This window comes from Cygnus atratus, chromosome 2, assembly GCF_013377495.2.
Source record: "Cygnus atratus isolate AKBS03 ecotype Queensland, Australia chromosome 2, CAtr_DNAZoo_HiC_assembly, whole genome shotgun sequence".
Lineage (NCBI taxonomy): Eukaryota > Metazoa > Chordata > Aves > Anseriformes > Anatidae > Cygnus > Cygnus atratus.
Genome location: NC_066363.1, coordinates 71,476,297 through 71,496,851, shown reverse-complemented (window position 1 = coordinate 71,496,851; position 20,555 = coordinate 71,476,297). Strand labels below are relative to the sequence as shown.

Below are 20,555 nucleotides of genomic sequence, written 5' to 3'. Positions count from 1 at the left end.
GCAACGATACGCTTCAAAGCTTTTATTGTAAAAATGTTTTCTAAAACCCATCCCTTATTGAGAGCTATTGAAAACAGATGAACAATAAAAATGCTTATGCAGGAAAAATAAAAAGCTTGGAAAAAGGCAGCTTTATTTCTTATAGTCCATAAATCCCATAGTTAGGGATGTACTATACACGTGATAAAATTGGATTTCCAGAACCCTAGAAGGGTCCTTCATAGTTCAACACAAATTCGTGGAGCTTCAATTAATTTTCTTATCCTGAAAGGAATAGTATAGACAACTAGGTAAACATACTGTCACACAACAAGGCTGCGCTTTTAGAGTAGACCTAGAAAAGCAGCATTACACAGCAAGGAAAAACAGACTCTCCCTCTCTAATGAAGTTTTTCCTATTGCTGCTGATGCTGTGGGGCTCAACCACAAGGTGTCAGAAACAAACATTTTTAATAACGGTAGGAGATGCATGATCTCAATGTGCAGGATTTAAATACAAAATATGACTGAAGCTTTTCACACATCTAACTACTTTAGCTTCAGTCATAAAAATAAGGACCAATTAAGAACAAGCAAACAAAGCACACCTGTATGTATCTCAAATTCCTGCTTCAGATACCAGTCATACCTCTAGCAAGTATTCTAGCTTAGATTCTGATGCGCATTGTATTCTCAGGCTCTGTGTGAAGGTACTTCCAGAAGTGTCTTTTCAGAGAGCAATATCACCCATACAGCCCTTTTTTTTTTTTTTTTTTTCCCCAAATTCTTACCACTGCCACCGGTAACAATTGCAGTAAGACTTCAATTTAAATCACCAGTCAATGGACACACACACAGTTTCTATGCAAACCCTGAGCTCTCAGCCTTGAGATGTGAATACCGCCTGCATAATCAATACACGTTTCTTCGGATAATAGCAAAAAAAAATAAAAATAGTAGTAAACTCCATAAAAGAAACAAAGCAGTGCAACACACTGAGTCTCTCCCTGATGGAAACTGACAGAATGGCACCACTCTGAAGGACTAACACTCAAAAGCCCACATATTACAGAAGAACACAAGTAGTCCCTGCAGCAGCAGCAGCACGCTTTCATAGGTCAAGTACATGTTTTGGGTTAGCAGAAAGCACGCTAATGAATCCCAAGGAACCAACCACCATTTGAGGTTAGTGTCAACCAAAAATAGAGGCATTCAAATCTAAATAGCATTTACACACCACACATGTGCAAACAACACTTTGAGATAAAAGTGGTACTTCGCTACAAATGAGGCATAAAGTACTTTGTAACAATTTATTTTATTGTCATTAAACATTCAGAGAAGCAGCAACTCCTAATCTGTTTACTATGGCCAAATGCCCAGATTTAAATTTTTAAATTTTTTGCATGCTTCTGTTTAACCTAAAGACTGAACGGTTTCAGCTGCAAGAAAACAGAAGTCAGAAAATATGAATGACTTCGCCTTGAGGCAAGGGAACTTAGCAAACCTGGTAGGTCATTTATCTTTACAGAAAAGTAGCTGAAATTTTGCCTAGACTGGAGATTCCCAATTAGTTGAGGCAATACAGGATCATCCAGTATTCTACATTAATTTCCTCACATTCAGACAGACATATCCACACGTATCAGTCCTGAGCATCTTCCATGATCATCTTCAACCCTTAATCACAAGAGGAAATCAAGATCATTTACTCTACTAAGTGAAAGTGGAAGAAAATCCTGCCTGCAGACTTGCCCATAGATCTGGTACTTACTTGAGAACTCACCTGCAGAGTTGGGAGATTTTGGAGGAGAGAATGGGAGGTTTCTTCCTTTTCTACTTGATAATCTGGCTCTGAACTTCAGGCTTCATTTTCTCCCCCTGGCTTTCTGGAGTAGAGGAGCCCTGACCTAGTTGTGTCACTAGATTTACGAGCAACGTGCAACAGAGACCCAAAGGGCAGCAAGGCTCAGTTCTGTCACTCTGAAATTTTCCTTTGGTTCAGAGCAGTTTGCTGGCTGCTCTCTCTTATTTCCTTGTGCCTCTCACAGACAATAAACAGAAATACTCCAAACATTGCTTCTTGGGATCCAGACAAAAAGTATTTTCAAGCCACCACCAGTACTTGCAGTGCCCACTTTTACACCTCTCCTCAAACAACGTAGCAGAAGATAAATCTTTATATTCCTCTGAAGAGGAAACTAGGCCATTAAGCAAGGGGAGAACAGCATCTTGACCACTTTGCAACTTACTCAGAGCAGTAAGAAAGTATAACCATGGGGTATTACTTCTGGATGTTAAACATTAACGGTGTATTTCAGACTGCAGAACAGAGAAACACTACCTGAGCTGCAGAGTCAAGCAGCAGTTGCAGTCAGCCAACCATCATCACACAGAGACATAGCCAATGCTTTATTTGCTTTGCAGGCTGTCATTGAACTATGAAGGAACTGTTGTCAGACTTAACAAAAGGCAACTGAATTAACAGTGAAACCAGGGATCAGAGAACCAGAGACAGCCAGTGATGTCTGGCTCTCAAAATATAGTCAGGTGAGTCCCGATTAATCTTAGATTGACATTTGCTTTCAGCTGCAAACAGACAATTTGAGAGCCAGGTCTTGAAAGAGCAATATCAGATTTGACCCAAGAACACAAACTCAAATTCCTTTGAGAACTTCTGCGTGGATTCTTTACCTATTTTTTTTCCAGCATCATTCAAACGTTCAAAGCCCTACCTGGAAAAGTGACAACATCTTTCTTACCTCATCTTAACTCCAGAGCTTTAGCACTTCACATATCAAGGCAGCACAGGAAGTAAATCAAAGTGGGAAGCTTTCATATATATATATATACATATATATATATATACATACACACACACACACACATATATATAAAAGCAAAACAACAAGCTTTTTGAAAGCTTTTGTCACTTATCTAAATGGTGTTCTCTACCCATACAATGTTATCAAAGCATAAAACCATTATAGTTCAGAATAAATCTTCATGTAAGTGGCAAAGTAACTAAAAAACATAAGAAAAGTTCATTTACCTCTCACAACTGATATGATCTGTTCAGATGAGAGAAATTAAACTGATGAAACTCTTTCCAACTTAGATAAAAACACTTCAGGACTGTCTGATGTGCCAGATCCTTGAGGTCTCTTGGACTACAACCAAACAGGAAAGATAATACTAAGCTACTCTAACTCGTTCCACATATTGGGAAAAGAAAGATGAAAGTCAGTTCTTCAGACAAGGAAGGAGAACTACAAATTTGTTTAAGCTTACAAAAGCTACGATTGTACAGCTCCACATTGTAGGAGTTACTCTGCCACTGCCCAGATGCAGCATCCCTGTCTCCACCATTGCAAAATATCCCACCAAAAAGTCCCAGGGGAATACTCAGCTTACTACATCTGGTGTCTCATCCCATCTCCATCACAAGAGCAGCAAACAAGGAACACATTACATCAGTGAAATATTTTTAACCTACAACTTTCCGAAGAGGATAGGACTACATAAAAAGACTACTGCTCTCATGGTTCGCTGGGTCGATTAAATCCACTGCATTAACATATCTTAGTGCAAAACAATTAGTGTTAGCATTGTTTGTATGCATTGGAATGGAAGTCACATTCTGCTTTTAATAAAGATATTCTTAAAGCTTTTAATGTGTTTTTTTTTTCCACCCTGCTTTGGTGCAGGATGAAATCAACTTGTTTAAAAACCAAGAAACACTAGTGAAGAGACAAACACCCCTATATGAAGCCCATCAGAGTCGAAGAAAAATGCATCTGTTGGAAAGCACAGATTTTGCCATGCTTTCTCTGTTACTCGATCTCACATAAGAAAAGTCAGAGGGCATACCTCTTCCTTTCCTTCTCTGCTGAATACCAAATACATTATGGTAAACTGTTTATGAAAAATGCAATTAGTTGGTTTCTGGTCTGCTGGCAACTAGAATTATCAGGACTCAGCTGATGCATTTCAGAAGACAGCCAGAATTTAATGACTTTCCTGTGTAACTGATGTGGGATAGACAGCCTCAAGGAAAGTACTGAGTCTGGTTTCCAGCCTCCTCAACACATTTCGTTCTTCTATCACTTGTGCTGAGTCTCTCCCCCCACATACCCATAATGCACAACTCAGTATGTTTGAGTGTCCCTATCAAGATATTATTGTATTTAAAAAAAAAAAAAAAAAAACAAGAAATAGTTCTATTACTCAAATTAAGTATTTCAAATACAAGCCATCCATTTCATATCGCAAAAGTCAAAGCTGATCACAGAACACTGAAAATCACATTATCAGCTTTAACTCCTCAAAGCCAAAGCATTGAGTATTCTTAGTGGAATGTCTATGGCTTCAAATTTTGTAAGTTACATTAATTTAGCAGGTATGCTGAGAAGAACTAGGGGCTTGAAGAAAGTTGTGAATGCAATTTCTTATAAATACTATACTACTAAACTAAAAGGACAGAACATCAACAACACAGTATGCTGTCAATGCACAACATCATTATACACATTGACATTTTAGAACTTCAAATTTTAAGGTTAGCTTCCTAAAGAGTTTTTTTGCTCGGGTATCTCTATTCTCTGTCACACAGCTTTGCAGAAGTCCAAAATGTATTACCCACATTACTCCCAGTATCATTAAGATAGGACTTTAGCTGTCTGGCAGGTAAACTTAAAACCTAAACTCAAGAATTAGCATGTTATGGTACTTTAATTTTTATTTTTATTTTTTGAATCTTTTCATAGCTCCATCTTGAAGGTTGAATCAGAAGAAAAAGTTAAACCCTTTTTTTAAAAAAGTATTCATCTGAAAAAAGCAGTCTCTCGTTTGAGACACAATAGGTTCAGCCATACCAAGAGATAAGGTCCCATTCTTCAAACTGAAGCAAATTCTGCTTCAAAATTGCTGTGGCAAAGAACATTTGATGTCATTTGCTAATCCTCCAACATTTTCTATCATCCAGGCATACACATAGTTAGAGATAGGAACATCATGGTTCACTTGATAATTCACTTGTGAAACAGACTGACCTCCTATCTGTAAGACACTCATTCAAGCAGTATTTCTGTTAATTTATCTTCATCAGGAATCTAGCAGGGACATCCCTTGCATAGTCCAGAAAAAAATTCTTAACCTTCGACACATACATACCCTTTCTGTTGCAACCACACCTCTGTGCTTTTAGCTGTAAGATTCACAAGACTCCGAAATCTGTACTTAAGATTATATTGAACTTTTTCTTGAAAGTTCCTTTCGTCAAGTCTACAGAAAAAAAGCTTTACAAAAAACCCTCAGATTGGACCAGTGTATATTGTTACAACACAATAAATGATGGGGAAGAGTGATCTTTATCTTCATATGAGCTTAGAGTACCTACCATTTGTAAAGCGGGGGACAGGAGGTGGAACAGTTCTGTTAGCCTTAGTTCTGACATCCAGCTGTTGTCAGCAAAACGCCAGTCCCCAGTTCTCCTATAACCCTACCTGATTTAAGGTATTGATCGCCTTTATTGGCAACATGCATCCAAATTGACGAGGACTGTAAATACCTAAGAGCTCATCTTGCTTGTAACCAAAAAGATTTTTTCATTAGACACTACAGAAACCCAAACAGATCAAATCCCAACCAGGTGAAGTATAGCGCCTGTGAAAACAATTAAGATTGAAACTATGCATATTTTTTGCTTCTGTAGAAAAGTAAAGCTCAAGAGAGATGAAAAGGAATTGCGGAGGGCTCCAGGAGCAGTTCGAAAGTGTTGAATGCAGAGGTGTGACAGAGCATGATTGCATACTATGTTACAGTTTCTGGAGAGTACACTAAAACAAAGCAGATTAGAAATCAATAACTATGAGAATTCTTTGAACTTGCCTTTGAGCTCTCACATCGATCATCCTGCACCTCTAACACTGCTACATGTTACAAACACAGAGACCGAAAGCATATTTGTCAGGTATGACTGAAAAAACACAGCACAGCACAATTGCTTAAATTTGGTCGTGCTGCCTACAAGTTAAGGATGTGTGTCAAAGACTGAGAAGCTCCAAGGACACCACCCTTGCCCTCACCCTGCCCTTCCTTACCTGGCCACATAAGACAGGCTTCCTGACCAGCCACCTAGGACTACAGGGCTAGATTATTTCATATCAATGAGTGAGCTTGGTCTCTCCTATTTGTTACAGAGATTTTTGTGCTAGACTGTTGTCGTCATTTCTGAAGAACACTACCCACTGAAATACTTTAGCATGGAAAATAAAGGACTTTACCCATCATGTCCAAAATGGTTGCTTCTGAGAATGAGCCAGCAGCCACTGGAGAATCTCTCAAGTCTGAGAACCACCACTTCCAGACCTTGGTAAATATGGGATTTGTTTAACTATCAAAAGAGATGCTTAGAAGATTGAGTTCTACTGGTTATATGGGGATTTGGTCCACGCTCCACTTGCTACCACTTGCATTTACAGGGTTAAAGCAAGAATGTGTAAGAATTCTCCTCTTCAAGTGCACAGTTAAAAACCCAGTCTTGGCTCCAAAATACCTCCTAAATTTTCAGAATCCTTCACAATTTGTCTTACATTTCCTCCCACAGTTACTCAAAACCATGGATGGCTATCCTTAGAAACAAGCCAATTAATTGTATGGCTCAGCTCACAGAAAGACCAGCCTCTGGGTCCTACCTACCACGTTCCTTTCAGCCAAGTGCTGATACCTGAATTAGGAAGAAAATCGAGAAAAACATGGATAGGATTACAAGGAGTGCTTAAAAGGGACAAACAGACAAACCACATAGCCACTAACTGCCAGCACTCCCGCTTGAAAGGCTCCTGTGTCTGACCAGGCTTGTTCTGGTTTAGACACTAATCCTATGGAAGCTGAACTTCACTTTCTAGCAGTGCTGCTGCTCATGTAGGGACTTAATTAAGAAACCCTACACTTCAGTGAAGGACGTGGTGGTTGGCGGGGGGAAGCAGGAGGTCTTATCCACAGAAAGGCATGAATTTTTTAATAGCAAATGAGGCCTGGCAAATGAAAGCAGGAAACCCAGAAAGGAGAAAGTCTGTGGCACTCACTTTTGCCCACCTTCTGCTGCCAACATTGCTTCCTGTGCTCAATGCCAGTAAGCAATAGGGTGGTTTCACTCCACCTTGCTTGCTGGTCCACAGCTAGTGAAACACGTTCGGTTTTAAGGTGCTGGGCAGTCATCCCACCTCAGCTGCTGGAGACAGAAATACAGCTCAGCATTCTGTGGACTTCCGTGGTGAGAAGTAAACGACATCACTGCCAAAGCACTAAATTAAAACACAATACCTAAATCAATAAATTCGTAGACAACCAAGCAGAAACTAACCCTTCCGCTAACTCCCAGTTCCTGTCTTACTTCTCGATAAGCTGTAAGCTCGTTCACAGTTGGGTACTTTCTCAGATGTGAGAAAAACCCTTGCATGCAGCCACTCGGAACCAGAGTCAAAGCTGGAAAAATCAGTAATTGTTTGAGGGAGAGGAAGTTTCACATTCACCTTTGTTCCAGCAGTTCCTGGCAAGGGAAAAAAATACCCACAACAAGCATTCATGTTTCCCCATAAATACAACCACATAGCGCAACAAGGAGTACACCCACAGAGGAATAAATAGGAATAATTTCCCAAGAGAGATGAAGACATAAGCAAAATACTCTGCCCCTGCCTACGGAGTGCCAATTAAAAGTTCACATCAGACTACGCTGTATACTCTATACACACACTAATGTAAAGAAAATCTGTTTTGAAAGAATTTAAGGGTGACATTTTTCACGTCTGAACCTTAAGTCAGGCACTGGGTATAGTTCTGATCCCAATGATCTTCATAGACTCGATTATGGCATAGGACATCCAGCCTTCCATCTCACTGGAAAGTTACCTCCCCTCCCACAAATAACAAATGTTCAAGGAATTGATAATACCAAGTGGTGAATTAAACCTAAAGGTAGCTTTTTGGTACTAAAATCAAAATGTAAATTCCATTGCCAAGTAGTATAACGTACCAATACCCAAAACATGTTCTTTAGTGTTGTGCACAACTTCAAGTTTAAATGGAAAAACGCTCAACTGAAAAGGATCTTCTAGGACTTTATAGTGCTAAATTAACTGCATCCTCTTGTAATGACTCCTGTTTGCTCATCTGGTCTTAGCAGAAAACTGAAGACAAATATTTCATAATTTTAATTATGGAAAATATGCTGCTTATTCTAAATTTGAAAGTTAAACCTGTTTAAGTTATGGTGATATATGTAGGTATGTTTGTTTTTTTTTTTTTAATCCAACTCTAGAATATGTAGAGAGAAGCAAATCTTGACTCCAGCAGACTTCCTGTCCAGTATTTCTAGCAGGAATCAATGAAGTCATGGCTATGAAGAACTTGAGAACCGCAGAAATTATTTCCTACCATGACTAATGCAGAAGTAACTTCTTCATTAAAGCAATGATCTCCACTTTCTAGGACAGTAAAACACATGAACCTGGGCTAGTTATTACTTCTAAGACAGGCAACACTTAGAAGCAGCTTTTCCTGAAGGCCATTCATACTGCCAGAAACAACAACAAAAACAGAGCCAGATTCTACCACCACAAGTCTTAAGAGAAGCTTTCTACTTCACCTGTTCTCTGCACAGAGAAAAAGTCGGTCTGAAGTGCAAGTTCCTTTTAACAGTGAAAAGGATGGCTTTCTTTTTACCTTAATAATGTAAAAATAAATTACAGCTGAAAACCTCCAAACTGGCTGCAGACACAAGTTTACAGAGCAATTTTAGAGATAATCAGCTACTTTGAGTCAGCCTTAGCACTTGCCAGGACTTGCTATAGTTGAATGCTTTTTCTGAAAGCCTGGCAGCACCTTTTGCAAACGTAAGCAGCCAGTACAAGTAGAGGAGGATGGAGTGGGGGAACATTTAAACAACCTGAACAGACACAGATCCATGAGACCTGACCAGATGCACCTCTCAGCACTGATCAAACTGGCTAATGCTGTGGCAAAGTCACTCTTAATTATCTTAGAAAGGTTGTCACAAGTGGGAAAGGTTCCTGAGGACTGGGCGTAATCAAAAGGCAGCCCTATCTTCAACAAGGCAAAGGAGAACAATCTGCGGGACCACAGGCTGTCCAGCCTCACCTTAGTCCTAGGAAAGTGACAGCTTTCTGGAACTGTTTCCAAAGATATTAAAGTCAAAAAGGCGATCAGAAGTCATGAGCATGTATTTACAAGGGAAATCCATGCCTGACCAAGCTAATGGACTTTCACAGTGAAATAACTGACTCCATAGACAAGAGGAGTACAGCGGATGTATTTTCCCCTGACTTCAGTAAGACTTGCCAACTGGTTTCCCCAACATCTTCATAGATAAACTGATCAAGTATAGACTGCCTAAACGGACACTGAGACAGACTGAAAAATGACTGATGTTGCCAAGCTCAAACTGTTGGGAGGAGCAGCATGAAGTACACCTGGAGCCCAGTCACTAGTGGTGATCTGGATGATGGGACAGAAGGCACCCTCAGAAAGTTTGCAATGATACTAAACCAGGAGGTGCAATCGATACACCAAAGGGTTGCTGCCATTCAGATAGACCTCAACAAGATGAAAAATGGGCCAAACAGAGCCTCAAAGTTAGTTCAACAAAAGGAAATGCAGAGTCCTGCATCCTGGGAGGTATAATCATCTGGAAAGTGGCTTGGCAGAGAAGGATCTGGTAGACACCAAGTTGAACATAAGTCAGCAATGTGTCCTCATGGCAAAAATGCCAACAGTACCCCAGACTGCACGAGGAAGAGCGTTGCCAGCAGGTGGAGGGAGGTGATCCTTACCCTCTGCTCAGCACTGCTGAGGCCACACCTGGAGTGCTGGGCGCCCCAGTACAAGAGATACAAGAAACTCCTCAAGTGAGTCCAGCAAGGAGCCACAGACAAAGTGAAGGATTTGGAGCATCTGACAAGGAAGGAGAATCTGAGACATGGGACAGTTTAGCCTGGAGAAGAGAAGGTAAGTCTTGTCAGGTAGGGGTCTTGTCAATGTGTAAAAATACATGGGAGGGGAAGATGGTGGAATAAAGACGACTGAACTGGATTCTTCTCAGGTGATAGCCAGCGAACAGACAAGACGGAATGGGCACAAACTGAAATACAAGCATTTCCATTTAAACATAAGAAAACATCCTGCCCTCCTCCCATCCCACCCCCCTTCCCAGTCAAAGTGACCAAGCACTGGCACAAGCTGCCCAGGGACACTGTAATGTCTCCACCTCTCCAACTTCAGATATGCTCAATATCTGCCTGGACGTGGTCCTGGGCAGCCCGCTCTAACTGACGCTGCTTTGAGCAGGAGGTTGGATCAGACTTCTCCAGAGATGTCATTTCCAATCTGAGAGTCCGTACGCTTCAGGCTTTAAAGTGTACATCAAGATATGGCCAGGAGTTGATTGGAAAATGTCCTAATGTAATTTTACTGCCTGTACTGATCCCTGCTGGCACTCTAACGATCCAGAGCAAGAAAACAATTCCTCAGCAAGACGCTCTGCAGCAGGAGCACCTATGTACTCAAACCCTGCTAAAAAACAGATGAGGGCCCTCAAGCTTGTTGGCTACAAAAGAGCACAATCAAACATGAACTCAAGAAGGAAGGTCAACTACTAGATCTTCTTGACATACAAGAGCATATTGTTAGTTTCAACTTAATGCTAGCACTGCTAACTGGAATCAAGATCTCTCTGCTCTGAGGCTTTTATTTATACCTCCTTTAGTAAATCCTGAGGTTCCAAAAATTCTAAAAGCATGAGTCGTAGTAGTATAATATCAACAATTTTCACCACATATTTCAGCAATAGCTTATTGTTTCCATCATCTTAGTCTAAGGAAAAAAAAAAGTTATGTTGATGCCACAAGCAATTTCCTTATAAACTGTCAGAGAAAAGGCAAATGGAAAATGGAGAGCAGAAATATGTTTTTACTAGGTACTACAGAAAAGATCGTCTGTTCAGTACTTCTGTTGGCGACCAGCTGTTGTCTTTAGCCTTGCACTCCCGCAGTGAGTTAGATCAAGTACTACCATCATGGCACAGTGAGAAAGCAGTGACATATTTCATGATAAGCACTCGTGAGCACTTTAAGTAACCCTTAAATGCATGCACTTCCTGTTCATCAACTCTCACAATAGCTTTACAGCCTCACAAGGATAGGATTTAACTGAAATACTAGTTCAAGTAATTCTTTACACAATTTAAGAACAAAACTCTTAAGCCCCTCCATCCCATCCAGTCACACACAGAGTATGCAATCTGGTAACAAACATGAGAGCCTTAAACAGACAGTCTGCTTCAGAGTACAGGCAGCCACACAAGCCATGGAAGTGCGAGCTTCCCATACAGACTACAAGTGTAAGTAAGACTACACGTGTAACGTGACAACTAGACCTGATCCAAGATCTTCTTTCACCGTCATACATGACTGTTTGACTCTTCATCGAAAGGGGTTCTTCTTAGCTATCAGTGATGCTATACCAACTTTTTCAGCTTTTCCTGACATTTTTTGTTTCTTAAAACAAGACACCTGAGGTCATGACTGCCCCTTTCATAGTCTATCGCCTCCAAATTTCATTTGCTTGCTTGGAGGAACAAAGAAGGAAATTGAGGAAGAAAAATTTTAGAATACATTCACTGGAAAAGATTACTAGAACCCCGACCTTCAAGTTAGCATGCTGTTTCAGAAAACTTCCATATAGTACTCCTTCAGCTAGTGTACACATTTGTACACAAATCCCCGAGAAAGAAAAGCATCATGTGATTTAAGATGTTGATATGACAAATTTATGCATTGTAGACAGGAATTTCCTGATTCAGAACACAATCATGAACGAGAGCTTCCTGTTTCTCTCTTTACTCCAAGAAGGTTCTTCTGAAGGATTTACTGCCACAGCATGCCAGTAATGCTTTGCAGCACTGAGCTCCAGGTTAAGTACTATGCTAACATGAACACTACTGGAACAAGGATATGATGGCAACGTAAGTCTAACCACGTGACTCCTGGGCTCAAAAGAGTCACTACCTCACCCCTTTCTGAAGGCAAGTTGCTATAACCATTACATTTTTTCACACATCAGTTCTCAGAACAGGTGTGTTAGAGCAAGCTCACGGCACTGAGCAAAGATCCTCTAAGATCAGTGCAACAACTGATATTCCTCTGATTAAAAGGAGGAGAGAAAATATCTGGGGTTGCATTTTCAGCCAGCAGTCCAGCTGAGCACAGGAAGGAAAAATTTCCAATGCCATGCTGACCCCTGCAATTTTATCCAGTTCACACACAGACCCGTGTGTTAAACATCAATTTGCATGGACATACAGTCTTAGAATAGATTTCAACTTGGTGGCTTAGGGGAAATGCACATGGAAAAATACCCAGCAAGTTTTTCTCCCCATTTACTTGTTTAAGGCAGAAGTCAAAAAACTATGTAGGGTGGCGAGACCTATTCCACTAAGAAATGACTGTTGTTGATCTTGGCTACTGGTACCAAGCTGAAGCTTTCAATATCCAGTCAAACACAACTAACTGAAGTCTTCCTTAAGGGCACTACTTGAAACTGCACACATTCCAAGCTCTCCTACAATTCAGCCTATGTGGCAGAGCCACAACAGCAGCACTTCTTCACACCTCCTTATAGCAGATACTTGAGAGCATTTCTCCAGTCAGCAAAGCCAGGTTCTGCTTGCTTCTGCTTTAGAGTTTCTTGGAAGTAAAACCCATCCTTTGGTCAATACATAGACTTTGCTAACTTCTTCAGAAGAATGGCCATGGTCTCTGCTAATTTCTCCTTCGTATGAGCAGACATCTACAAACACCACAATGGCAAGCATATAAGGGCTGCAGTCTAGGATAACAGGAGCTTCTTTAGTGATCTACAGCATGTAACTTCAAGATCACAGCACCTCCTCCATGCTTCAGCTCCTCCAAGGAGATCTTGTAAAATTATCCTTAACGTGCTATCTTTGCTGAAAGACACACGGGTAGACTTGTAACTGAAGTGCAGGACATATTCAGACAGAACTAAAAACTTTTCCCTGAGGTTACCTACAGCAGTACTACCAGCACTCACCCTAAATAGCACATCTATCCAGTCACACTTTGAACAGCTGTACTCCTAGAAAGTGTTGCACATTTCATTTTCGTATGAAGGAGGAGCAGATTCTACTGAAAACCCACCACCCACTTTTAAAGCTCTGAAGGGTTTTTACTCCTTAAGGTTGCCCTAATGCAACAAAGCACATCCTGTATTAAAGTACCAGCATAGCTTGCTACAAAACAAAGAGCAGAAATAAACCACTCGTTCATTTCAGCCTTCAAGTGTGACCCCCTGCCTTCTGCCAATCACTTCCCTAACACAAACAAGACCCACAAAGAACCAAACCAACTCCTAGTTAGGAATTGTTAGCAGAAGCAAGAAATCCACAAGTAGCTGAAGTACTGAAAATGCCAAAAACCTAAGTTCTCTGAGGAGATTTTTTGAGTAGAAACTTAAGACTTAAAAGCACATAGCCAATTCTGAATGTATGTCAATGTTTTTCCACAAGTAATATGACAGCATCAGCTTCAGCTTGGATTTATGAAGTTCAGTCTGGCAGAAGGACAAGCTTGCAAAGACTACAAAAGAGGTACCAAAGCACCCTCCTTTCCCTCCTCACCTGTGGGGAGAGGGTAAGAAAGGACTAGGACGTGCAAATCCTGGGCTCCTGCTACCTTTGTGGATCAGCTCCAAAGTTTGTTTAAGCCTTCCACTGGCACCCAAACAATATTTTTTATTTTTGCAAACATACAAGAAGAAATAGCATCCAGTTACTTTTGCACTGGGCTGAAACAACCATCCTAGAGTACAGTTGGCTATCTTTTATTTGTTATTTTTAACAGATATAAGACCCAGCCTTCCTCCTAGAAGGATTTTAAGAAATGAGCAACAGTTTACAAAATAACACACGTAAGCCGCTGTTACTTTCTAGAAAGCTACAGGTTAACATTAGCAACTTTAAAGCCTGGATCCACCACAAATATTTTACCTTTTGTGCATGCATGTATAAACATACATGCACACACAGAATTCCAGTTTAAGAAAATACTGTATTACAAGAAACTGGAAGTAGGGCAGCAGCTCAGTTAACTGCAGCAGGCACCCCACCACCATGGGATCCAGAGAAGCAGCAGTAATGTGAGCACGCAGCTTACAGCAGATTTTCTTTTTGGAGACAAACTGAGTAAACACAAACACAATCCTCTTGCATCACTCAGTTGAAAGTTGCATAAAAATCATATAATAAGCAGCTTTCACAAAGGTTACTTTAGGTTGGCAGCAGTTGGCCACTGGCAAAGCAGAAGTTCTGGAAATTCACTATTTAAAAAAAAGAATCAGTGCTGCTTGCAGGACTGACATTTTGAATTTGGCTCTCTTTCCTGTCAAAATCTTGCTGTTAAGAGACAAAACTCTTCACTCCCTGAATCCCAGAAGAGCAAAACAGCCACGGGTAAAACGCGAGAACCAGCCCTGACCGAGCACAGTAAGACAAGCAAGCACAACACAAGAAGCGCCACTGAGCGGCACCGTAATATTTACAGCAGTCCTACGGAGGGTGTTAGGGTTCAACGGCAGCAATCAGACACTGGGGAGGTGTAAGAGATAGGAGAAGCCAAGCCGGGACAAAAACACTTATCTAAGAACAGCAAGATCAGCATCTCAACAGATCTTCTGAGAAAGGATCGAACAGCAAGCAGGACAATGCTAAGAGCTATGTGCTAGACTTCACATCAGATGTTTGTGTGTAACTGCAACTCAGACATCGAAACAAAGCAGGAATAAATTGCACAGCCTAGGAACCACTTAGCACCTAACCTGATAAGGCTCTTCACTTCAGCCTATGAAGTTCATGGGGTGGAAAAAAATTAAATACCAGGCTCAAAAACTGCCCTGGTTGCTGAAGATGCAGTGCACATAGAAGACACCTCAGAGGGGAGGTCACAATTTCATAGTTAATTAATTCAGTACAAACTGATTTACTGTCTTTTCCATTCCCTTACCCTCATTAAAATATCCCGTGATGCTCTTCAGGTTCTAACCACCAACATAAGCCATCAATAAAATCTGATGAACTATTACGAATTCACTCTTTCAATAAAATATCCTACCCATCACTAACAGACCTTCTCTAGCACAAACCCACCATGTTATACTGCTGTTCAGACATGATGTGCATTGCTTGTCAGGTTAATCTACAAACACTTCACGAGGAAACAAATCCTAACAGACCTATAGGTCCTGAATAATAGGATTTGGGGAGTAAAAGATTTCTACGTGCAACATCTCAAGTGTCAGAACCCTCACCAGCCGCAAATTAACAGAAATCTGGTTTGTAATCAAATGGCAGCGTTCACAAGGAGATAGTGTCCAACAACAGCTTCAACAAAGAGGACACAGACATGAAGTATGAGGACTGTGCAGCAGATTTTAACCATTCTCCTCTTCCTGAAAGGAAGGATTTAAGAGAGCAACCCACTCTAAAGCAAACACAGGCTGACCTCTTTTGCCACAGTGCTACAGGCTGGGAAGCAATGCAATTCCTAGAAAGCTCCAGCTGCCACAGGATCAACAATCAACAGTTAAAGCCAACCTCACAAAGCACGCTGTCCATGTTTTGGGGCACCTACATCCTGTGACAGAGCCAGGCTTCTGCACTGGCACTTCACGTCTCCAGGACGCTTGGATGCAGGTGGGAATTCACCCTCCAGGCAGCTTGAGAACAGAGAATGCCCCCCCAAAAAAGCTTGTAGGAGGAACATTTCCAAAAGCAGAACTGGGTTAAAGTTACTCCCAAAGAGTTCCCATTTATGTCTTCCCAAATTATTTCTTTCTTCTTGGATATGAGCACATAACCAGTTTGTCAGCAAGACTTCTGACTGAGGACGGACATCGATCTCCTTGCCCACACTGCCATTTCTTCTCTTTCTCCCCTTGCCATCCTCTGCTCTTCACAGCACCAGCCTTGCTTCTTGCATCAAGTCTTCCACAACACATTTCAGCAGGTCAACCAGACCTGCTGCAGGCTGTCAACAGCCCTCTCTAGACCAGCCCCTGGAAGGAGAAGGGGCAGGAGGTGGCCAACTGCAGCCACAACTGACCACCTGCAGCAGTCTGGAAGGTAGACTCATTAGTAAGACGTCCCTATACACGGTCTGAACACTGTTACCGACCACATGTTGTAACACCACTTACCTGCATTAAATTTGGCTGGTCCCGAAGTCTCACAGTCTAGTGAAGTCATTTGGGAAGAGGACAAGCACTGAAAAGTTATCATTATTCTGCAAGTCTGACATTCCACCCATACACCACAGCTTCCTTTGGACGTAAGGGCACACAGAGCCTGCTCTTCCGGCTCATCTCAGAAACCCAACTGCCTCACAAAACAGAAACCTGTAGTTTTTAATTCCTCCCCCTCCACTTTTTGGGTGCAAAAATGTCTCAGGTTGTAAGGTCAGTGCTTGGTGCCCTTTTCCCAAAGAAAGCAGGTCGATTTCAGCCACTCCCCACTCAGCACTGGGCCCTGCAGCCAGGCACTGGTCCAGACCCCTGCCGAGCACACGTAAAGCTATTTACGTGCACAGAACAGTTACAGAAAATGAGCAGCATGGTACAGACAGCAGCTGCCTAGGTGTCTAATCGATTCAGCAGTAGTTAAAGGGTAGCACAATTCAGCCTCCTCATCTGTGGCGACGAATCATGTCTTATTTATTCAGCTGCGACTCTCCTCGCAAATATATTTTAAACAGAAATCCTTGAATATAAAAACCGGATTTCAATAGCTTCTACAACAACAGGCTGCTCCTTCCACTATCAGATGTAAGCTCGGCAGATCTCCGCTTACTTAAAAATCAGATGGGGAATTACACCAGTGACAGAAAGGTGAAGGATTTATTCCTAGAGCAAGAAAGCAAAGGACAACAACAACAAGCACTCTCACGAAGGTGCGAGCCATGCTCAACTGCAACTGTTCCGTGCTCAAACGGATTTCTTGCTCCAGTAACCTGTTGGCTTCAGTCACGCCACTGAAACCTGACTGCTGGACACATTCACAAGGAGTGGCTTTAAGCATTAACACTTCAGCCAGGATCTACCGCACACTACGATAAGCCTAAACTCTCAAGCTCTGTATTTTTCTAGGGAAACAAGCTCTCATAAGCCATCTCCCTTAAGGAAACGTTTGAAAAGACCAAGTGATGACCAGCAAAATAAACTCTACCTGGTTTTTTAGAGTAAATTATTAAATAAATTCCTGTAGACAAGATTTGGTATTCTACAATTTGTTTTTTTCCCTTTGAAAATAAGAGTTGTGTTCATACCCCACTTGCAGTTCATGAATTTTCAGAGAAGCGATCCTACTGACCTTCAAGATTGGCTGTGATCCAGTTTTCTCCTGTCTCAGAATTAAATTTGTAGAAAACAGATATACTCATCAGACATGCCAGGAACTATTTACTCAGACTCTGACGACAAATTATTTTAGACTATTCAAACATCCAGCTCTCTTGTCTGCTTAGCATGCCAATTTGTAGGTTCTAATAAAATTCTATTCAATAAAGCCTTGGACGAGCAAAAAAAAAAATGAAATAAAAGGAAATATAGTGTAGCTTATGTGATTAGTCACAAACACTTTGGATACCTGCCTGAGATTTTACATGTATACAACATGTATGTGATTTTGAAAAACTGTCTAGTTCTGATAAGCATAGCAAAATGTAGTAATCCATGCAAAATATAATTTCCTATTAATAAATGTTATCTAGTGCTTTCTTGTGTGGGAGTTATCCCTGCCATAATGCATCTCCTCATCTTCAATTTTAGAAGGAATTTGAGCAGACGGATTCCCGATTTTCCACATTCTTACAAGTGGGAAGACTAGAAGATAACATCCATTTAAAAAATAACTTTCAGTTGTCCTCTTGAAATCTCAGTTCAGGTATCAGCAAGCACTAAGCAAGATGACAGCATTTAGCTTTAGCTAAGCAAAGGTACCTTCTTCCATCCCTAAAGACATCCCTGGTTTCAGTCCCTAAAACAGCACACTGCAATACATTAGTCTACAAAGCAGACAGCTGAAAGTAACATACTTTTAACTACAAGTGCCACTTTATCAACTTAAACACAGATATTCAGGTTTGCTTTTAGGGCACAGAAGAACTGGATGTAAGGACAGTCCTACCCTTCCACTGAGGATCGCAATCACATCCTGTTAAAAGCAATTTTTATGGCAATTGGGTAGTTCAGTTGCTACAGGTACCAAAAGTCCCAGCTAGGAATACAGAGTACCTTATTAAAAAAAAAGCTTCCTTTTATCAGATTTAGATTTGTTCTCCTCCCCATCACCCCGAAAGATAGCAGTGATCAAGAGTAAGAAAGCGGTGATCAAGAGTGTCTGTAAGTTTCACTGTGATTGATGCTGTACAGAAGCTGATGGGTGGAACAAGAGACCTGAATTGAAAAACCAAAGCATGGGCCACAGTTTTGTTTGTGGTGGTTTGTGGGTTTTGTGTTTTTTTGTTTGTTTGTTTTCAGTTGGTTGGTTTTAAACCAATATACTGCCTACTATTTTTCAACTCAGGTAATGGCCTGTGCTGCATAAACAACTTTGTCACATGTGCCAGGAGCTGCCTGCCTTCCCAGGAGCTGACCTCCACTCTACTCTGAATGCAGGGAAGAGGTGAATTACTTAGGAACATCCCAGTCGCACCGATCTGCCTCCTCCCTGCAGTTACTACTGGGCTGTCTGAGAACATTAAAGCTCTCCTCCACTTCACTCAGGGCTGCAGAAGATAACCCTAACCCATCACTTCAATCCCCAATGTTTTGAAGCAAGCATTCCTATGGATCCACGAGAAAGCTCAGGGACACAGCCGTGCCTTCCTGTCATCGTGCCAAAACCCCTCAGCAATGACTTCTGCACAGAACCAAGAACTGTAAGACACTGACTCAACTCCAGGGACAACCTAGGATTTACCCTTTCAGGAGGAGCCCAAAGAGGCTTTGATCGCAGCTTCCAGGCTGACCCCATTTACGCAGAGGTTATTCTCACGACGGCATCAAGTGAGCCAAACCCTGCAACAGGGAGAATGTCTTGAGCTTGAAGCTCCTGAATCCTTCAGCTCTTCCGAAAGCAGAGCTCATTTGGCACCAAATGAAAGGAACCACAGAATCTGTTGGAGAAGCGGTGGTTTTCCTTTCCTTTTCCACAACCTCCCCACATACTTTGGATGTGAGAGAGGTGTATTCTTTGGCAGTTGCCTTCCGGACCCCCGGAGAATCCAGCAGGTTGCAGGGCCGCCTCCCTCACTCCACCCTCACAAAAAGGGGGGACATGTGGTGACCCCACACAACCGTAGGAGCACAGCAAGGGCAGGACAGGCGGTGACCCCCGAGCACGGTGAGGGTAGGACGTGTGCCCCACACGGTCCCATGGATGCTGTCGGGTGAGGCGTGCAAACGACGGCTGGGGGTTGAAGGAAGCTTTGGGCGCGGGGGACAGAGGAGACACCTCCCGTGCTCGCTGTGGGTCTGCCGCCTTCGCTGGCCCCTTTTTTCTCCGCCGTCGGCCGAGACCCATCCCCCTGCAACTCCAGCCAGACCGACGGGCTCCTTCCCCCCGGCAGGACGGGTTAGGCCCCACGTACCGAGCACCAAACCCGGCGGAATCGCGGGAGGACCAGGCTCGACTAGCAGCTGGAGCGCATTAACTCCCCCTCCCCTGCTGCCCGGGGCTCCTTTTCCCCTTTTCTCTCCCCTCTGCTCAGACAGGAAGCAGCCACACAGCAGCCCAGCGCTCAGCGGGCGGGTCGCAAGCCCTCACAAAAGGCGGCTTTTCGGCAACAAACACCCCCCTGACACACCCCCCCCCCGCACCCCCCAGCCCCTTCTCCGCGGCTCACCCTCGCTGCCGTACTGCTTGCCGTTGCTGGCGCCCATCCCGCCGGCTTCATGCCCGCCGCCACCCCCGCCGCCGCCGGCCCTGCTGCCGCCGCTGCCCGCCGCGCACCATGGCCACCGCGGGCAAGGGCAGGGGCGCGGCGCCGCCCGGCGCCCCCCAGCTCCCGGCCGGCTCCAGTTGTAATCCACGGGGCCCCGCCGCCGTGCGCGGGGGCTCCTCCGGCCTCGGTCGGCTCCGCTCCTCCTCCTCCTCGCAGCCCGGCTGCCTCCCCCGGGAAGCCGCCGCCAGCCACTTGTTGCTGCCGGGGAGGGACGGAGGGAGGACGGGCAGCGCCGCCGCCGACTTTTGTTAGCGGCAGGCGCCTCCTCCCGGCGCCCAGCGCCGCCGGGACGGAGGGAGGAGGGAAGGAAGCGAGGCCCGGCCCTGGCCGGGAAAGACGCGGAGGCTGGGCCGGGGGGAGGCTGGGCCTCCGAGTCAGCGCCCTCAGCACTGCCCCGCTGGGCCCCGGGTGTTCCCCCCGGTCCCCTCCCGCTGGTCGTGCACCTTCAAACTCGTTAATTACCAAATGGAAACTCCTCTTCAG

The 20,555-nt window shown here is 43.2% G+C and overlaps 1 protein-coding gene across 4 annotated transcripts in view; it reads right to left on the bottom strand.

The window, feature by feature from the left end:
* The window catches only part of FBXL7 (F-box and leucine rich repeat protein 7), a 186,963-nt gene extending 166,682 nt beyond the window's left edge, over window positions 1-20,281 (bottom strand). Inside the window, exon 1 of one of the 4 annotated variants that reach the window (XM_035560326.2) lies at window positions 19,974-20,281. Coding sequence is in view for 1 of the 4 variants with exons in the window: in XM_035560330.2 (XP_035416223.1) it covers window positions 19,974-20,010 (37 nt within the window). In the remaining 3 variants the exon portion in view is untranslated. Of the gene's footprint in view, window positions 1-3,031; window positions 3,547-19,973 lie in introns of those variants that run through there. The other 3 variants (XM_035560330.2, XM_035560332.2, XM_035560329.2) reach the window with 3 other exon arrangements.
* Between the last annotated feature and the right edge of the window lie 274 nt (window positions 20,282-20,555).